The 13,688-nt window shown below is 39.8% G+C and overlaps 2 protein-coding genes across 3 annotated transcripts in view; one reads left to right on the top strand and one right to left on the bottom strand.

Annotated features, from left to right (window-relative positions):
* slc66a1 (solute carrier family 66 member 1) overlaps positions 1-13,688 on the top strand; it is a 514,023-nt gene that overhangs the window by 134,181 nt on the left and 366,154 nt on the right. The gene's annotated exons all lie outside the window — the stretch shown is intronic.
* Positions 1-13,688, bottom strand: part of tafa5l (TAFA chemokine like family member 5, like) — a 63,375-nt gene that overhangs the window by 31,959 nt on the left and 17,728 nt on the right. For both annotated transcript variants that reach the window (XM_061057669.1, XM_061057668.1), the window contains exon 2: positions 11,915-12,064. In XM_061057669.1, coding sequence (XP_060913652.1) covers positions 11,915-12,064 — 150 coding nt within the window. The remainder of the gene's footprint in view (positions 1-11,914; positions 12,065-13,688) is intronic.

Consider the following 13,688-nt stretch of genomic DNA (forward strand, 5'->3'; position numbering starts at 1 on the left):
ACAAATTATGACCACTCACTTTAAATGTTCAGAATAAAAAACACTGCGTTTAGTTTACTTAAGTTTAGCAACTTCACATTAAAAAATAGCCCTAACTTTTTTTCACCCATTTAGGCAAAACGTCCTCCCTGAATGAAGCCAGCAGGGAAACTGGAAGAAAAAAAACAAAACACTCACATCGTCACCATGGGTAACGGCTCCACACCGTCTTCACACATGTGGATGAAGAGTTGAGCCGCTGACCGCCGACGGACTGATTTAACCCCAAGTTTAAACTCTGGTAACATGACAACCCTAAACATTACCAATCCCAGCTGGAAACATCGGCACAGCTGCCTCATTTTTTAAGTTATATTCTTATTTTATATAAACAAAGAACTTGTATTATGTGCTTTGTAGAGTAATTATTTTATGTATTGGCTTTAAGCTTTTCCTTGACTCTGAGAAAAAGTTTCATTTTAATTATTAAGCAAATATATCATGACCATGTTGTTGTGGCTTTAAAGCTGTGAATGTATTTTAAACTTAATTTGTCCCCACTACAGTTAAACAAAGAGGAAGAGTGGAATTTTCATTCTCTTTAAACAGCATTAGTATCATATTAAATTTAACCGTATATACTTTACTTATACTATTAAAGTGCTTTGAGTAGTCAGAAGACTAGCACAGCGCTATACAAGCTCAAGTCCATCTACCAATTATCTTTAAAGAAAATAGAAGCTTGTTTTAAACGAAGGCCAGGTCCTTTCTGTGGCTTAGATATATAGTTAAATAAATCCTTTAAAATCTGATGAAAGCTTTCCATTTGCTTAATCTCCTGCTAACATCACCTCTTTGCTCATTTAGTGTCAATAATCATTACAGCGGGTGTGAAAGCAGGAGCTTGCGGTCGGCATATGAACAGTCTCCCTGCAGCCTGCAGAGTCTTATCGCGGAGGCCATCGGGCTTCACACGATTACAGTGTGATGTGGTGGCATGGCAACAACGGGCCAGGCAGAGAGAGGGAGACGGGAGCGGGGAGGGAGTCAGGGAGCAGATTAGAGTGAGAGCAGGGAGACAAGCAAGGAAAAAGCACATAATCCTCCTGTGTACAGTGTGCAGACTAAACCTTCACAACAGTGACACACAGCAGCACAATAAGAGGGCAGGAAAGCTTGAAATGTGTCCTGAAAAAACACTAACAAAGGAAGTTATTTTGTGGAAGAATACGGCTCACTTGTCCAATGGTGAGAAATTGTTCTTTATTTGAAAAAGGAATAAAAAGCAGCAAGGAAAACATGTTGTACAGCAGCAGCCATCTGTGCAAGGTGCCGCACATCACAAACTTTATTCGCCGCAGGGCTTAAGAACGATGGTTGGTGTGTCATTGTGGAAGTGTGAATGTTGCAGGATGGCAAAGTAATATTTGTCCAATTGTTTTCCTTAAACTACCAGCTGCAGACTCTTATACATTTGGAAAATGTCCCAAAGGCTGCGTCAAACCCAAGCCTTGGATTTGAGTTTCAATGTGTTACAGGAAACAGCAAAGAGACTCAAATCCAAGAGCTTTTGTTGGTGATTATAATTGTGCAAATGGGCTTTTCCCAACCTTAACTCACTGCACAAAGTTGGATACATTTGAAAGCTAAATAGCAAACACAGTGAAATATATAATAAAGTTTTTGTTATCAGTGAAAATGTGTGAAAAGCAGAATTAGCATAATTCTGTGCACGTGCTGCAGCTACTGTTCCTTTGCTAATGGAGAGGGATTTAAAATGGAGAGAAATAAATATCAATATGTCACAAAGTGACGGTCTTTGAAGTGTGTTTGCTATGCAGGTATTTCCATGTATGTGCACCAAATTCCACTTCAAACCTTCAAGATTTGTAATCCCCAACACCACAAGTACGTCAGTCACTGTGATGGACAGGGGAGACGCTCGAACAGCATTTAAAGATGAGTCATTTCTGTAAATTACTTTTTTTTTTTAAACAGTCAGTGGCACCTGATGTCATGCACACACACACACACACACACACACACACACACACACACACACACACACACACACACACACACACACACACACACACACACACACACACACACACACACACACACACACACACACACACACACACACACACACACACACACACACACACACACACACACACACACACACACACACACACACACACACACACACACACACACACACACACACACACACACACACACACACACACACACGAGCCGGCAGACCCAATAGTGCCCAATCATTTAATCCCACATTCACAACGGTCAAGTAGCAGCTCGGGGCAAACTAAACACTGTGTTCCAAATCACTGTCAGAAAGTTTAAAGCAGTGGTTCAACTGGTCTAAGGACCCACCACTAACTCTTTCATGAAAATCATGACACAAATTTCTGATATTTTTGTTCAAACAACCCGATTTATTGAATGAAAAAAGTGTAATTTGGACCTCAAATGGTATGAAACATATGACGGAATACAGAGAAGGAACAAAACCAACATGTTGAAGAGCGCTTCATAGACTTTTTACACCTTTTTTTTTTCCAGTCACATGTTCGCGACCCACCAGTTTAGAACCACTGGTTTAAAGCACGTAATTAATTTCATAGAGTACTGTTTATGCAGCTAATATAGGAACATGAATGCAATTAACTGTTGTTTGCTAACAGGATATTATATATGAAGTGTGCTTGATGTAAGCAAATGATCACTAATCTCCCCATGACATTGTTTTCAGATCGGCCCAAAAGTATAAATATATTTAGTTCTATTATAACTTTTCTACTTCTCCGCGGTTCATGACTCAAACTGTGCAATTTAACCGAATACAAATCAAAATACATCTCCAGGAATCTTAATATATCACATCATACATCTTCACTACTGTATATGCACATTGCTACAGGTCCATAAATAATATTAGAAGCAGTTACATTTCAGAAAATGCTTTTGGATAATTTTTAGAGCTGTATCTTTTCAATACCAGTTTGTGTTCCCTCCAGGGACACAACTTTACAAACAGGAAATAGAAATCTTTCTGTGAATAACAACTTCGCTGAAATCTACAAAAACTATTTTTTTCCTGTATGAGCTTTGACAATGTTTACCAGATGACATACACACATCGTTTATTTAGCAGATGTGTGTGTGTCTGCACCTGCTGCACCTGAATCTGCACCTGAATCTGCACCTGCAGCACATGTGAGTCTGACCGAGCGTGTGCATCATCGTTTGTTTGGCTAAGTTTACAGGCTTCCACAGGCTGTAACGTTGCAAAGGTTAAGTTTGATAGAAGTTAAACTGAGCCATCAGATGAACCTGCACGATGAATGCAGAAAGGGTAAGATGAAACATTTAACACTAACTAACGACAAATTAAATATCAACATTTTACGACCTTTTTCTGTGTGGAAGTCTGCAAAAAACATTTTTTTAATATATCTGAATTGTCTTCTCATTGGTACAGCAGATCTCCATGATGCCTGCACGCACTACTTAGCCTTCTCTTCACTGACACTCTGCACACGGCATCTAGCGGCAGCACATTTATCTTACACACTGATGATAACTTTTCCATCGATCTGTGGATCACATAAGCATCACGAATCAACTGTGAATAGTTACACCACTACCAATTAAACTGTGACTTTGAGCACTACTATTAAAACACAAGAGACCAAATAAACAGTTTGTGCATATGATTGAGACACTCTTGTAGATTGAAATAGAAAAAGATTCTAGATGTTATTAAATGCTAGATGCATAGCGTCTGAGCCCAGTCCATTGCTAATAGCAGCTTATGGAGGCTAATGTTTGCTAATGTCATTAAGTGTTGCTTAACCATTCTGCAAGATTACGCTGCTTAACAGACATGACAGAGTTGGATTACTAAATTCAACACTTTCCCTTTTTGATCCAGTTTTAAACATCATATTGGTATTCTGAATTTTCCCATCATTGCCACATCAATGACTCACTTAATTCACTCATTATGCCATTTTTTAAAAGATTTTCTTGCTGCTGTCACACCATTTATAATTGGGCATATTTAGTTTTATCTTTGTACAAACACTGAGGGGAGACGATATTTATCAATACTACACTCAAAAATCAAGTAATTTGAGTTTGTTCACTTTCAGTACTTCCCCAGCAGCAGTCACAGCAGGAGAGAATCACTGGCTTTTTATGTGTTGTGACAGAAAAGTGACCTTTAATGAAAGAGGGGCCACCACCGGCTGATTGTTGTGAGTAGAAAGGGCAAGAACGGGATCCTCCTCTGAACTTTGGTGATGTGATTACTCCTGGCTTTGAATATATTTTGACTACGACACATTCTTCTAGCTGCAGACTCATTTTGCTTTTCATAGGTATATAGAGAGATACTTGACCTTAATTCCTTTTTTTTTGTGTGGCTATAAGTTAAATGTAAAGTCAAGGTGCAACGCTAGCAACTTTTTTAAGCTCCAAGTCAGTGCTTTCCCTTTTCCCCAAGACTTTCTGTCCTATGTGTCGTCTACAACAAAAATAAATGTTTCATTCCTTCGCTGTGACACATAAAACAATCTTCAGCAGTCTGACTACAACTATAGTTTTCAAACTTACGTGTGCAAAATCATGTTCACTTTATAAGGTGAAACAAAAGTGTCCAAACACAATACTCAAAAATCAAGACACCCAGATATAATTATACTGTTTGCATGCATCTAGTTTGAAACTGGGACACACCTGAGAGTCTGTACTCAGTGAAGCTGTCAGGACTGCTGTCCATGGAGCTGATTGTGGAGCTGGCTTGGGTCTTGTTGAACATTCGTGCTGGCAGGATGCAATCCCAGTGTTTGGGAGTGATGGCCAATAGGCTGCCTTAACTGATAAGCATCATCATCCTGCCATGCCCAATCAGCTCATTGTGTATCTCTTATTCATTAGATTTCTATTCAGTGAGGCTCTCCGTGACCTTATTTCCACTAAGTCCTGTTGCCTAAAGGATGGATGATCAGAAAGTAGAAGTTTTTTTATGATATCTACAGAAAGTTTAGTCATTTATTTACACCCACTCCTCCAGAAGCTTCTTGTTTATGATGTGTTTGGTCCTTCATTTCTGTATCTCGGTCCTGTTTCGCGTTGTTATAGTTACACGATCTCATGCTGTCTGTGCAGAACAGACTGTGAGGTTTGTATTGTTTCACCTGTGAATCAACAAATTATGAAAACCATTTGCTTATTAACAACAACAGAAAATACCTTCAACGACAAATAAACACCTCTTGATGCAAAAACAGACCAGAAACCTGCACATGTCTCACTGATGATTTCTACAGCAAATCTTCATCTTTAGTTTTTTTTGGGGGCATTTTGCATTTATTACATACTAACTGTTTAGCTTCAACAAGGCCACACCATGCACAAGAGATCCAATGCTGGGATTAAACATGGTACATTGCAGACAATGAAAGCTAATTTACGTTCTAATGTGTCACGATAGGCTGGCCTTGGCAACATCGAGGGAGAACATTGCTTTGTATTTTTAGGAGGTCAGGATCAAGGCAATATTCCAAAACGTTCTTTCTCTGTTCTAGAGGACAGAAAGGACAAAAAGAAAATGAACAGACCTTGGAGAAGTTGCTAGCGTTATAACATGACTAAGACTTATAAATCAAAAAGAGAAATACACGCAACCTTCCCTTTTGACTTAAAAAAGTGAAGTACTTTTTATTTACATCGAGATGTGTTTCACAAAATTCATGTCAGACTCTGCTGAGGGTTGCCTTCTGTTTTTGTGTTACACCACAGAGAGGCCGTGCCTGCTTCAGGATGTGCATTACTTTGCACTTTAGAGTACAGTAAAGCACAAAGGAACATCACCAAATGTACATTTTTTTTTATCCACAGGAAAAGAAACACAGAAATAGTCAGAAAAAGTTCCAGCGCTGCTTCTGCTAAGATTAATAATGGAGGAAGCGGCTGTGGATCAGTGGTGGAGTCGGTCGTATCTCAATGGGAAGGTCGGGGGTTTGAACCCCAGCTCCTGCATCTACATGTCTGATGGGCAAGACACTTAACGCCAAGTTGCTCCCGCTGCTTCATCAGCGGCGTATGAATGTGAATGAATGGATTAGTAACTTCTGCCATCAGTGTGTGACTGTGTAGGTGTGACATACGGTGTGAAAGTGCTTTGAGTAGTCAGAAGACTAGAAAAGAACAATACAAGCTCCAGTCCATTTGCCATAATGTTAGCCTAGAATAAATGACTTGTATGATCACATGAATGGAAATATTACTTATGCCAAATGTTACGTCAACACTGTCCCTGATAGGTTGGTTGTATGGCAAGGCTGTCAAGTTAGTAAGGGGGCAGGCCTTCCTGCCTGGTCGTACGGCCAATGGCTGGGAAGCCACCATCTTGATTAGCTGTGAGATGCTTCTGTTGAGTTATTATATAAATATATTCTATGTTATATTTTCTCTCCAAAATTACACTGGAGAGAATATTTAAATGAGTACAAAAAATGTAGGATATCCATGAACAAATTCAATTACAAATCACTGATTTGATCTTTCTTTGTAAGACAGCCCCTCTATAGCAGCCTGCTGCACTGAGACACATCAGGACCTCTAACTGAGGCCTGCCTTTATGTGTCAAAACGTGCAGCAAGACCAGGATAGTAAAAGGGACTGGGCCTTAAATTAGGGCTGGCTTTGATTTGAAGTTTTAAGGTTACTCAAAAAGACACACTCTATTTCAAACTGGAGCAGGTTTTGCAGCTTCACATTCGATTCCAACATGAGATGTGTGGAAAGTGAGGAATCATCAGATTACCAAAGTTCATGTGAGGATATGAATTTTGGCCTTTTCACTCACTACAATCAGCCAGTGGTGGTCCCACTTTCATTAAAGGTCACTATTCTATCAGCACTCATCTCAAAGAGGCAGTGATCCACTCCTGCTGCTGCTGCTGTGAAAGACTTATATTAAATTGACCCAGAGGACAGTGAGCCCTTGCTGTGTTAATAACAGCTCAGTGAAGAATGCCAAAGCCTGGGTGAGAGATACAAATGAACTTGTTTACGAGTCAGTTTATTAGTTTATGTGCTTAGAGGGGCAAAAGGGGCATTTATAGGAATTTATATAAACACAGAATGTAACTGGGTATCAACTCTGAGCTAAAGGTCAGAGAGGATATCTGAACAGTGGCATTGGATACTCATGCAGAAATTCCACTTTAAAGCCTCGTGATGATGGACGCTCTTTCAGCTGACAGTAGAAAGCCTTTAAATGAGGCTGCCAGCAACAGGTTCCATCTTTAATGCACTGGCTATTAATGGAGTGCAGGGTGTGGTGCGGCGGGAAGCCAGTAATAATCAATTTCCTGCTGCTGTAATCATAGTTCTCTGTAAGTTAATTAGCATCTGTTGAGTGTTATGGAGAGGCATCTGCAGAGAGGGAGAGGTGGTTAAAGCCAGCGTGGAGAGCGTGACACAGGCAGGGGGACTGCAGTGTCGTGTCAGGGCCATTAGATTAAGGCTAACATGAATCATTGCGTGATGGAACTAATGGCGCATCTGATGCGTGTGATTGTGATATTGTAAGATCCAATCAGTATCACAGATGGACTGTGCCTCCCCCCCCCCCCCCCCCCCCACGAGACCTCTCATCTGTCTTATCAACATCCTCAAGATACTGTCCAATAACACAGAGGGCTCTAAAGTATCAAATCTTATCTATAAAGTGGATGAACAAGTTGCAACTTATCTACACTCAGCTGGAGTTGAAAAAAAAAAAACACCAGAGGGGGGGAAAGAGAAAATTCAATAAGATACAAACCAAAGAAAGCAAAAGACAATGAGAAGTGATTTCTAATTAGCTGATGTCATGCCGGCTAACTGAAGATGGTCTAACACCGACAACCAAACACATAGTTGGAAGTCAAACAGTCTAAGAGCCATCGAAATAGGGAGATACGCAAAGTGATTATTGATTCGCTGGTTAAACAACCACATTACATCGGCAGTTACTTTTAATAGAGTAAGAGGGAAGCCCATAGATTTTGTTCTAATGGACCTTTTTTTGGTTGCACTCTGTTGCTGACTTTTGTGTCTCGGCCTAAATGGATGATATTGTCTTAACTAAGTTTATGATAGTATACAAGACAGTCTGAGCATTTTGACTATGAACTCTTTAAAATGTACTTAAACTATTAGAACAACGTGTCACATGATTTGTCTATAGCGGGTTTTCTGACCAAACAGTTCTGGGGACTTTTTGAAGAGGAACTATCCGATCGGGAGTTCCCAGAGAACGACACACCATGGGGACTTTATTCTGTCTGCATTCGCACCACCATGGTGATGGCTGACGTGAAACTTAAAGTAACGTAAGCCGGCCGACAATTGCTAGTGGGATTTAAAGGTATAATATGTAGAACTTTATGACAATGTTTAAATTCAAATACTGTTACAAATATTATTTTGTTGAGTATTTACATTACCTTACATTTTTTCAACAGTTATCAAAGCCAGAGAAATCAGTAATTTTTTAGTTGTAACGGGATGTGTTTGTTGCGGCACCGCCATGATGAACCACCATGAGATAACACATAATGTATATCGTTGCCAAGGAAACACCGGCTGCTACTGGAAGCTGTCGTACTGTTGCTGTATGTGCTGCTGTGCTAAAAAAAAACGTCATGTCAATTATACCTGGATAAATCGGCGCTAAACATATTTTCTTTCTCAGGTCAGTTTCACCCGTTCGTATTGAATACAGTCAACACAGAGTTCGTTTTCACAAGGGGGTCGAGGTGGGGGGAGTAGCAGAGAGGAGCACTCCCATGATTCCCCGCCAGCCTCTGCATCATCTTCTGTTATTGTTTTGATTGAGAGCCCCCTGGTGGCGGATTTAACATACAGTGTGTTTAAAAAGGGCAATTAGTGGTCCTGGATTGGGTCTTGTGTTCAACCAATCAATGTAAACGCACGTATGGACCAATCACCTTAAACTTATGTCGCTCAAAGTCCCTCATGAGCTGGGAGAGTAACTTCTCTGATGCAGGAGCTCAAAAGGTTCCTCTAAAGAGGTTCTAGGATCTAAAAAACCTGCATTGGGGAATCAACAAAAAGGGGGAGGGGTCCAACAGTTCATAGAACTATGAATATATTTTGTGATTCAGGCAGTGCATTAGTGTGGTGCCTGCATTGGCTGATGAGCAGCAGTTATTCAGCTTTGCCATAGTTGGCTTATTCACAGCGGTGTTCCTTAAACAACCAATCATATTCATGCAGGTGTACAGCATTGACTTTATAACCCTAATAAACCCTTAACCTATAACCCTAACCCATAAGAACGGTTGCTCTGATGTTCACACTTAATGTGGACAATGTTTGCTGCTGCAGCTCTGTCTGCACTCATCCTCTTCCTCCTCACGTGTCGTTGATTAAACGAGGTATAATGGCCATGTTTGTGTGTATCAGGGAGGACTAAGGAAGAATAAATGGACAATTCTTGGATGTAAGTGTCTCTGCCTGACAGTACATTAATGACTACAATATATTCAGGTACACAAGGTGGTGTTGTGTATCCAGCAGCTTCCCTAGAACGGCACAAATAATGGAAAGGAGTTATCATTAACAGTTACACCTGTGCTTTTCCTCTCGTGATTTTTCATGATGTTCTTGTTGTGTCAAATTGTCTGCAGTGAAAAAAGGTCCATGACTGATGTTGTAGCAGAGGTCATGATTCATCATGTCATTAAATGCCATGTCTTCTCCTTGTTACATTTATTTTTAGTCACTGCTGTACTCTACTATCATTTAATATGATTTTTTTTTTTTTTTAAATTCTTTTTTACAATCAGTTTCATGTCTTGATGTTATGCTAAGCTAAGCTAACAAGCTGCTCGCTATGGCTTCATTAGTACTGCACAGATAAGAGAATACGGTATGGTTTTCCTTATCTAACTTACTCTTAAGAAAGTGTCGTTCAAAAATACATTACACGACTCTGTTAAATACTGTGCATACAAATATGCATATCAACAGTCTGCTATCCCCAGACAGCAGACCTCTGCTAAGAAGAACACACGGTTACTATGAAGAGCAGATGTTGCTTAGGACGCGGCTTTAATCACAGACTCTGGAGGACTAAGTGTTGTCATATCGATCCGCTGAAAGTAGTCTGGGTAATTTGACATCTTTCCATTTGCTGAGGGAAAAGAGGTTAAACGCAAAACCTGTATGCTATGACAAATAAATCTACTAAACTAAAGATGGATCATTAAGTAAATGTGTAACAGAATGTGGTTTGGGATATGGTGGTGTTTTAAAAGAATGGTGAATGGAAAAGAAAATATGATACAATGCGATATACTTTATTGTCCCCTTTGGGAAATTTGTCTTGGACTCAAAGTGAAATGTTGAAATGTTAAACAGACTGCAGTTCATGAATGATGAGACAGAAACACTCATTCAGGTGATGCTCTGATTCATACGGATCTGTTCACCATGTCTCACTTCACCATCAGTGGAAGTGTCCAGTTTAATGTGAGTAATCGCAGCTAATTCAGGTCATTTAAAGAAGGCTTTGGAGTAAACTGTCACTATATACCCATCTCTCACTGTGGATACCAACGGACTATTTGTTTAGCAGACGAAATGTTTCATCTTCAAAACAATGTAATCAATATTTCATGTCAAATTACTGATTAAAGGCAGGGTTGGTAATTTTCTAAAACTAGCATGATTTTGAAAGTAGCATCCCTCAGTCAAGCCACGCCCCCTCACTTACATGCACAAGCGCCATTGGTCCAGAACTGGACCTCAGCTCATGCTTTGAGTGTGGGCTCGTGCACACAAGAGGTAGAGAACGGGTAGGGAGTCAGGGAGGCGTGTAATTGGTTCATCAGATTGGTACCTCGTGGCAGACATTGGTCAAAGTTTTAAAGGCTTAAAACTGCTACAGATGACGGATTTTCTTTGTTCCTTTTTCAGAGAACATGAGTTATTAATGTCTGTCAGGACCTAAAGACAATTTCAACCAAAATCTTTAAAAGTGTATTTGGAGAAAGTTACCCACCCTGCCTTTAATTCATTAAATAATCAATTAATAAAGTATCCATGTAGTAAGTAGGATAATGTATAGTGATTGGGTTGATATAGTGAAGGAACTCCATTCAGGGTGAGCAGCACCCCGTTGTTTCAGGGTTTTGTCTCGATCCATTCCACTCTAACAATGTGCTCACTATACATTATCCCTTAAGTAAAGCTATTTATTCAACACACATAAATCTATAACTTCACAGTACATCGTCTACCTTTTATTTACGTCAAAATAAATCCAGGAGTCAAGCAATCATTCAGTGCTCACTCGGTGCACATTAAAGGCAAACCTTGCCTCAAACAAAATAAATGTTCAGAGAGTAATTCTAGTTTAAACGACTTCCTGCTGTGCGAGAAATAGAGTGATGTTAGGCAGGGATCCATGCAGTGGACCCCATAAAGACAAATATTACAGGGATCTGACCCGCTGCCAGCATGTTGTTGTTCATTTGAGATGAATTATACGGTTATTACAGGAGGAGACACAGCTGCGTATGATAGGAATAGTAATGGTTGGACCGTCAGTAAATGAAATTACTTCAGGTGAATTCAATTAAAGCTAAATTAAACTGTTTGTTATGTTCCTAAGGGCCACCTCAGGAACCCTATTCATTAATCAAGCATTCATTTATCCACTGTTGGTTGCTCCTTTCTAGTTTTACAGAGCTTTATGTTGATACCCTTGGGCTTTTTTTTTTTCTTGCATTCCTCAAAGGGAAAAAAAAAAGGCCACAATAAAATATGTGAAATATGTTCTCCACAGGACATTCGACTCTCATTATGCCAAAAAGGTCATTCAACTCACCGTCTACACATGCCGGCCTCGCCCTGGTGGTCCCGGCGATCTGGCCTCTTCGGCAGGCGCAGCGAGCCGTCTGCCTAGCAATGGTCCGTCTGGGAACGCTGCTGTCTCTGTTGAGCATCACTATCTCGCAGGTTCCCACCGCCAACTGGCCTGCCAAACACAGCAGCGAGAACAAAGTACATCACATTAGCATAATGAGACTGTAATGAACACATTTCAGAGGAGCAACTGGTGTGCGAAGGTACAAACAACTGGCAGCCTGGACACAGGGCTCTTTTTTTTTCTGGTCTGTGTACCACTCAACAGTTTAATACTCATTTAAGGTCTGGGAAAGAAAATGTAAAATTGATTAAAGGGCTTTACAAGCAGCAGGTTTGAATGCTTCTCCAGTCTGAATACAGCACGACTGGCTGCTCTGTTGATAAAACTGTCCCATTGTTTGTGTTTGGGAAACATTCCTCCAAGTCGAGTATCTGTTATAAAGAGCAGTTTCTGTTTGGCTTCTAACATTAAGTTAATAAAAAATACAAGTTAAAAGCTCCAAAATATGAAAGTGAACCTAAAAGGAAAATCCAACAGTTACTCCACGTCTTAAAGCAAAAGGAATAAAATCAGAGGGTATTTTTCACTCTAAGCTTCAATGTTTTCAGAAAATGTCCAAATTCAGGCCAATACATTATGAGACGTTGTTTACTGTCAACAACAGAAGAACAACTGAAATGGTAATTTACTCAAATACACCAAATAACTTGTCTTTACATCAACTTAATCATGGGTATATGATAAATACTGACATTTTAAGCACAGCTATAATTAGACGAAGAGAAACTTCTTGTTGTTTCATGTTTTCTACAAAGTGTCAATGTCAGGTTTCTCTTACTGTAACCATAGCCACAACCTCAGAACCATAGTATCAATCATTTACTTGGTAAATTTGCTAAAGATGTTCAACCATTGAACAAGAGCACAACCTAACTTTGGGCTTTGGAAAGTGAAAACAGTCTGACACTCAATGGTAAATGGCACTTTTTACCACCTTTAGTCTTCACTGACTTATTATTGCAGGATGCAATGCAAGATGCCAGCCCATCAGGATTGAATCTAATGGACATTCATACATACAATTCCACCAAATAAAGAGACGTTTGGGTTGTATTATCTTGCCCAATGTGTCTTGGTGGGTTTAATCTTGCAACCAGTTGATGAGCTGTCCTACCTCCTGAACTACAGCTGATGAATGTGTGTAAATACCAGATACCTGCTGTGTTCATCAGATTTTGAGATTTTCTGTATCCACTTTGGCCTGCTGGCACTCTTGGCAGGAAAGGGGCCCCAAATTATAAGACATCCTCTGTTTACAAGAATGTTCACAGAAACCTTGCCAACGGTTGTTAAGAAACCTTGATGTTGGGCAAAAATACACATATAGACAGATGGCTGAATGGACTAATCAACTTCACAATAATTAGACCCCGACACTAACAAGCTGAAACATTTTTGGCTAGGCTAGTAGCATAGCTTTGGGAATCCCAATGCCAGTTGGTTGGTCCACCACTTTGGCTAAGACTGAACTTTCTCAAATATTAGATGGATTACCATTATTATTATTATTTTTTGCAATATTAATGTTACCCAGATGATGAATTGTCATGGCTTCTTCTTGTGCCACCTCAGATTCACAACAGACATGTCCCAACAGATGTTGAATCATAGAAATTCGGTACCTCTTATGAACACTGTGTTTGTTTTAGACTAAGAACCTGCAAAATAAGCA

The sequence above is a fragment of the Labrus mixtus genome, chromosome 15, assembly GCF_963584025.1.
Source record: "Labrus mixtus chromosome 15, fLabMix1.1, whole genome shotgun sequence".
Taxonomy (NCBI): Eukaryota; Metazoa; Chordata; class Actinopteri; order Labriformes; family Labridae; genus Labrus; species Labrus mixtus.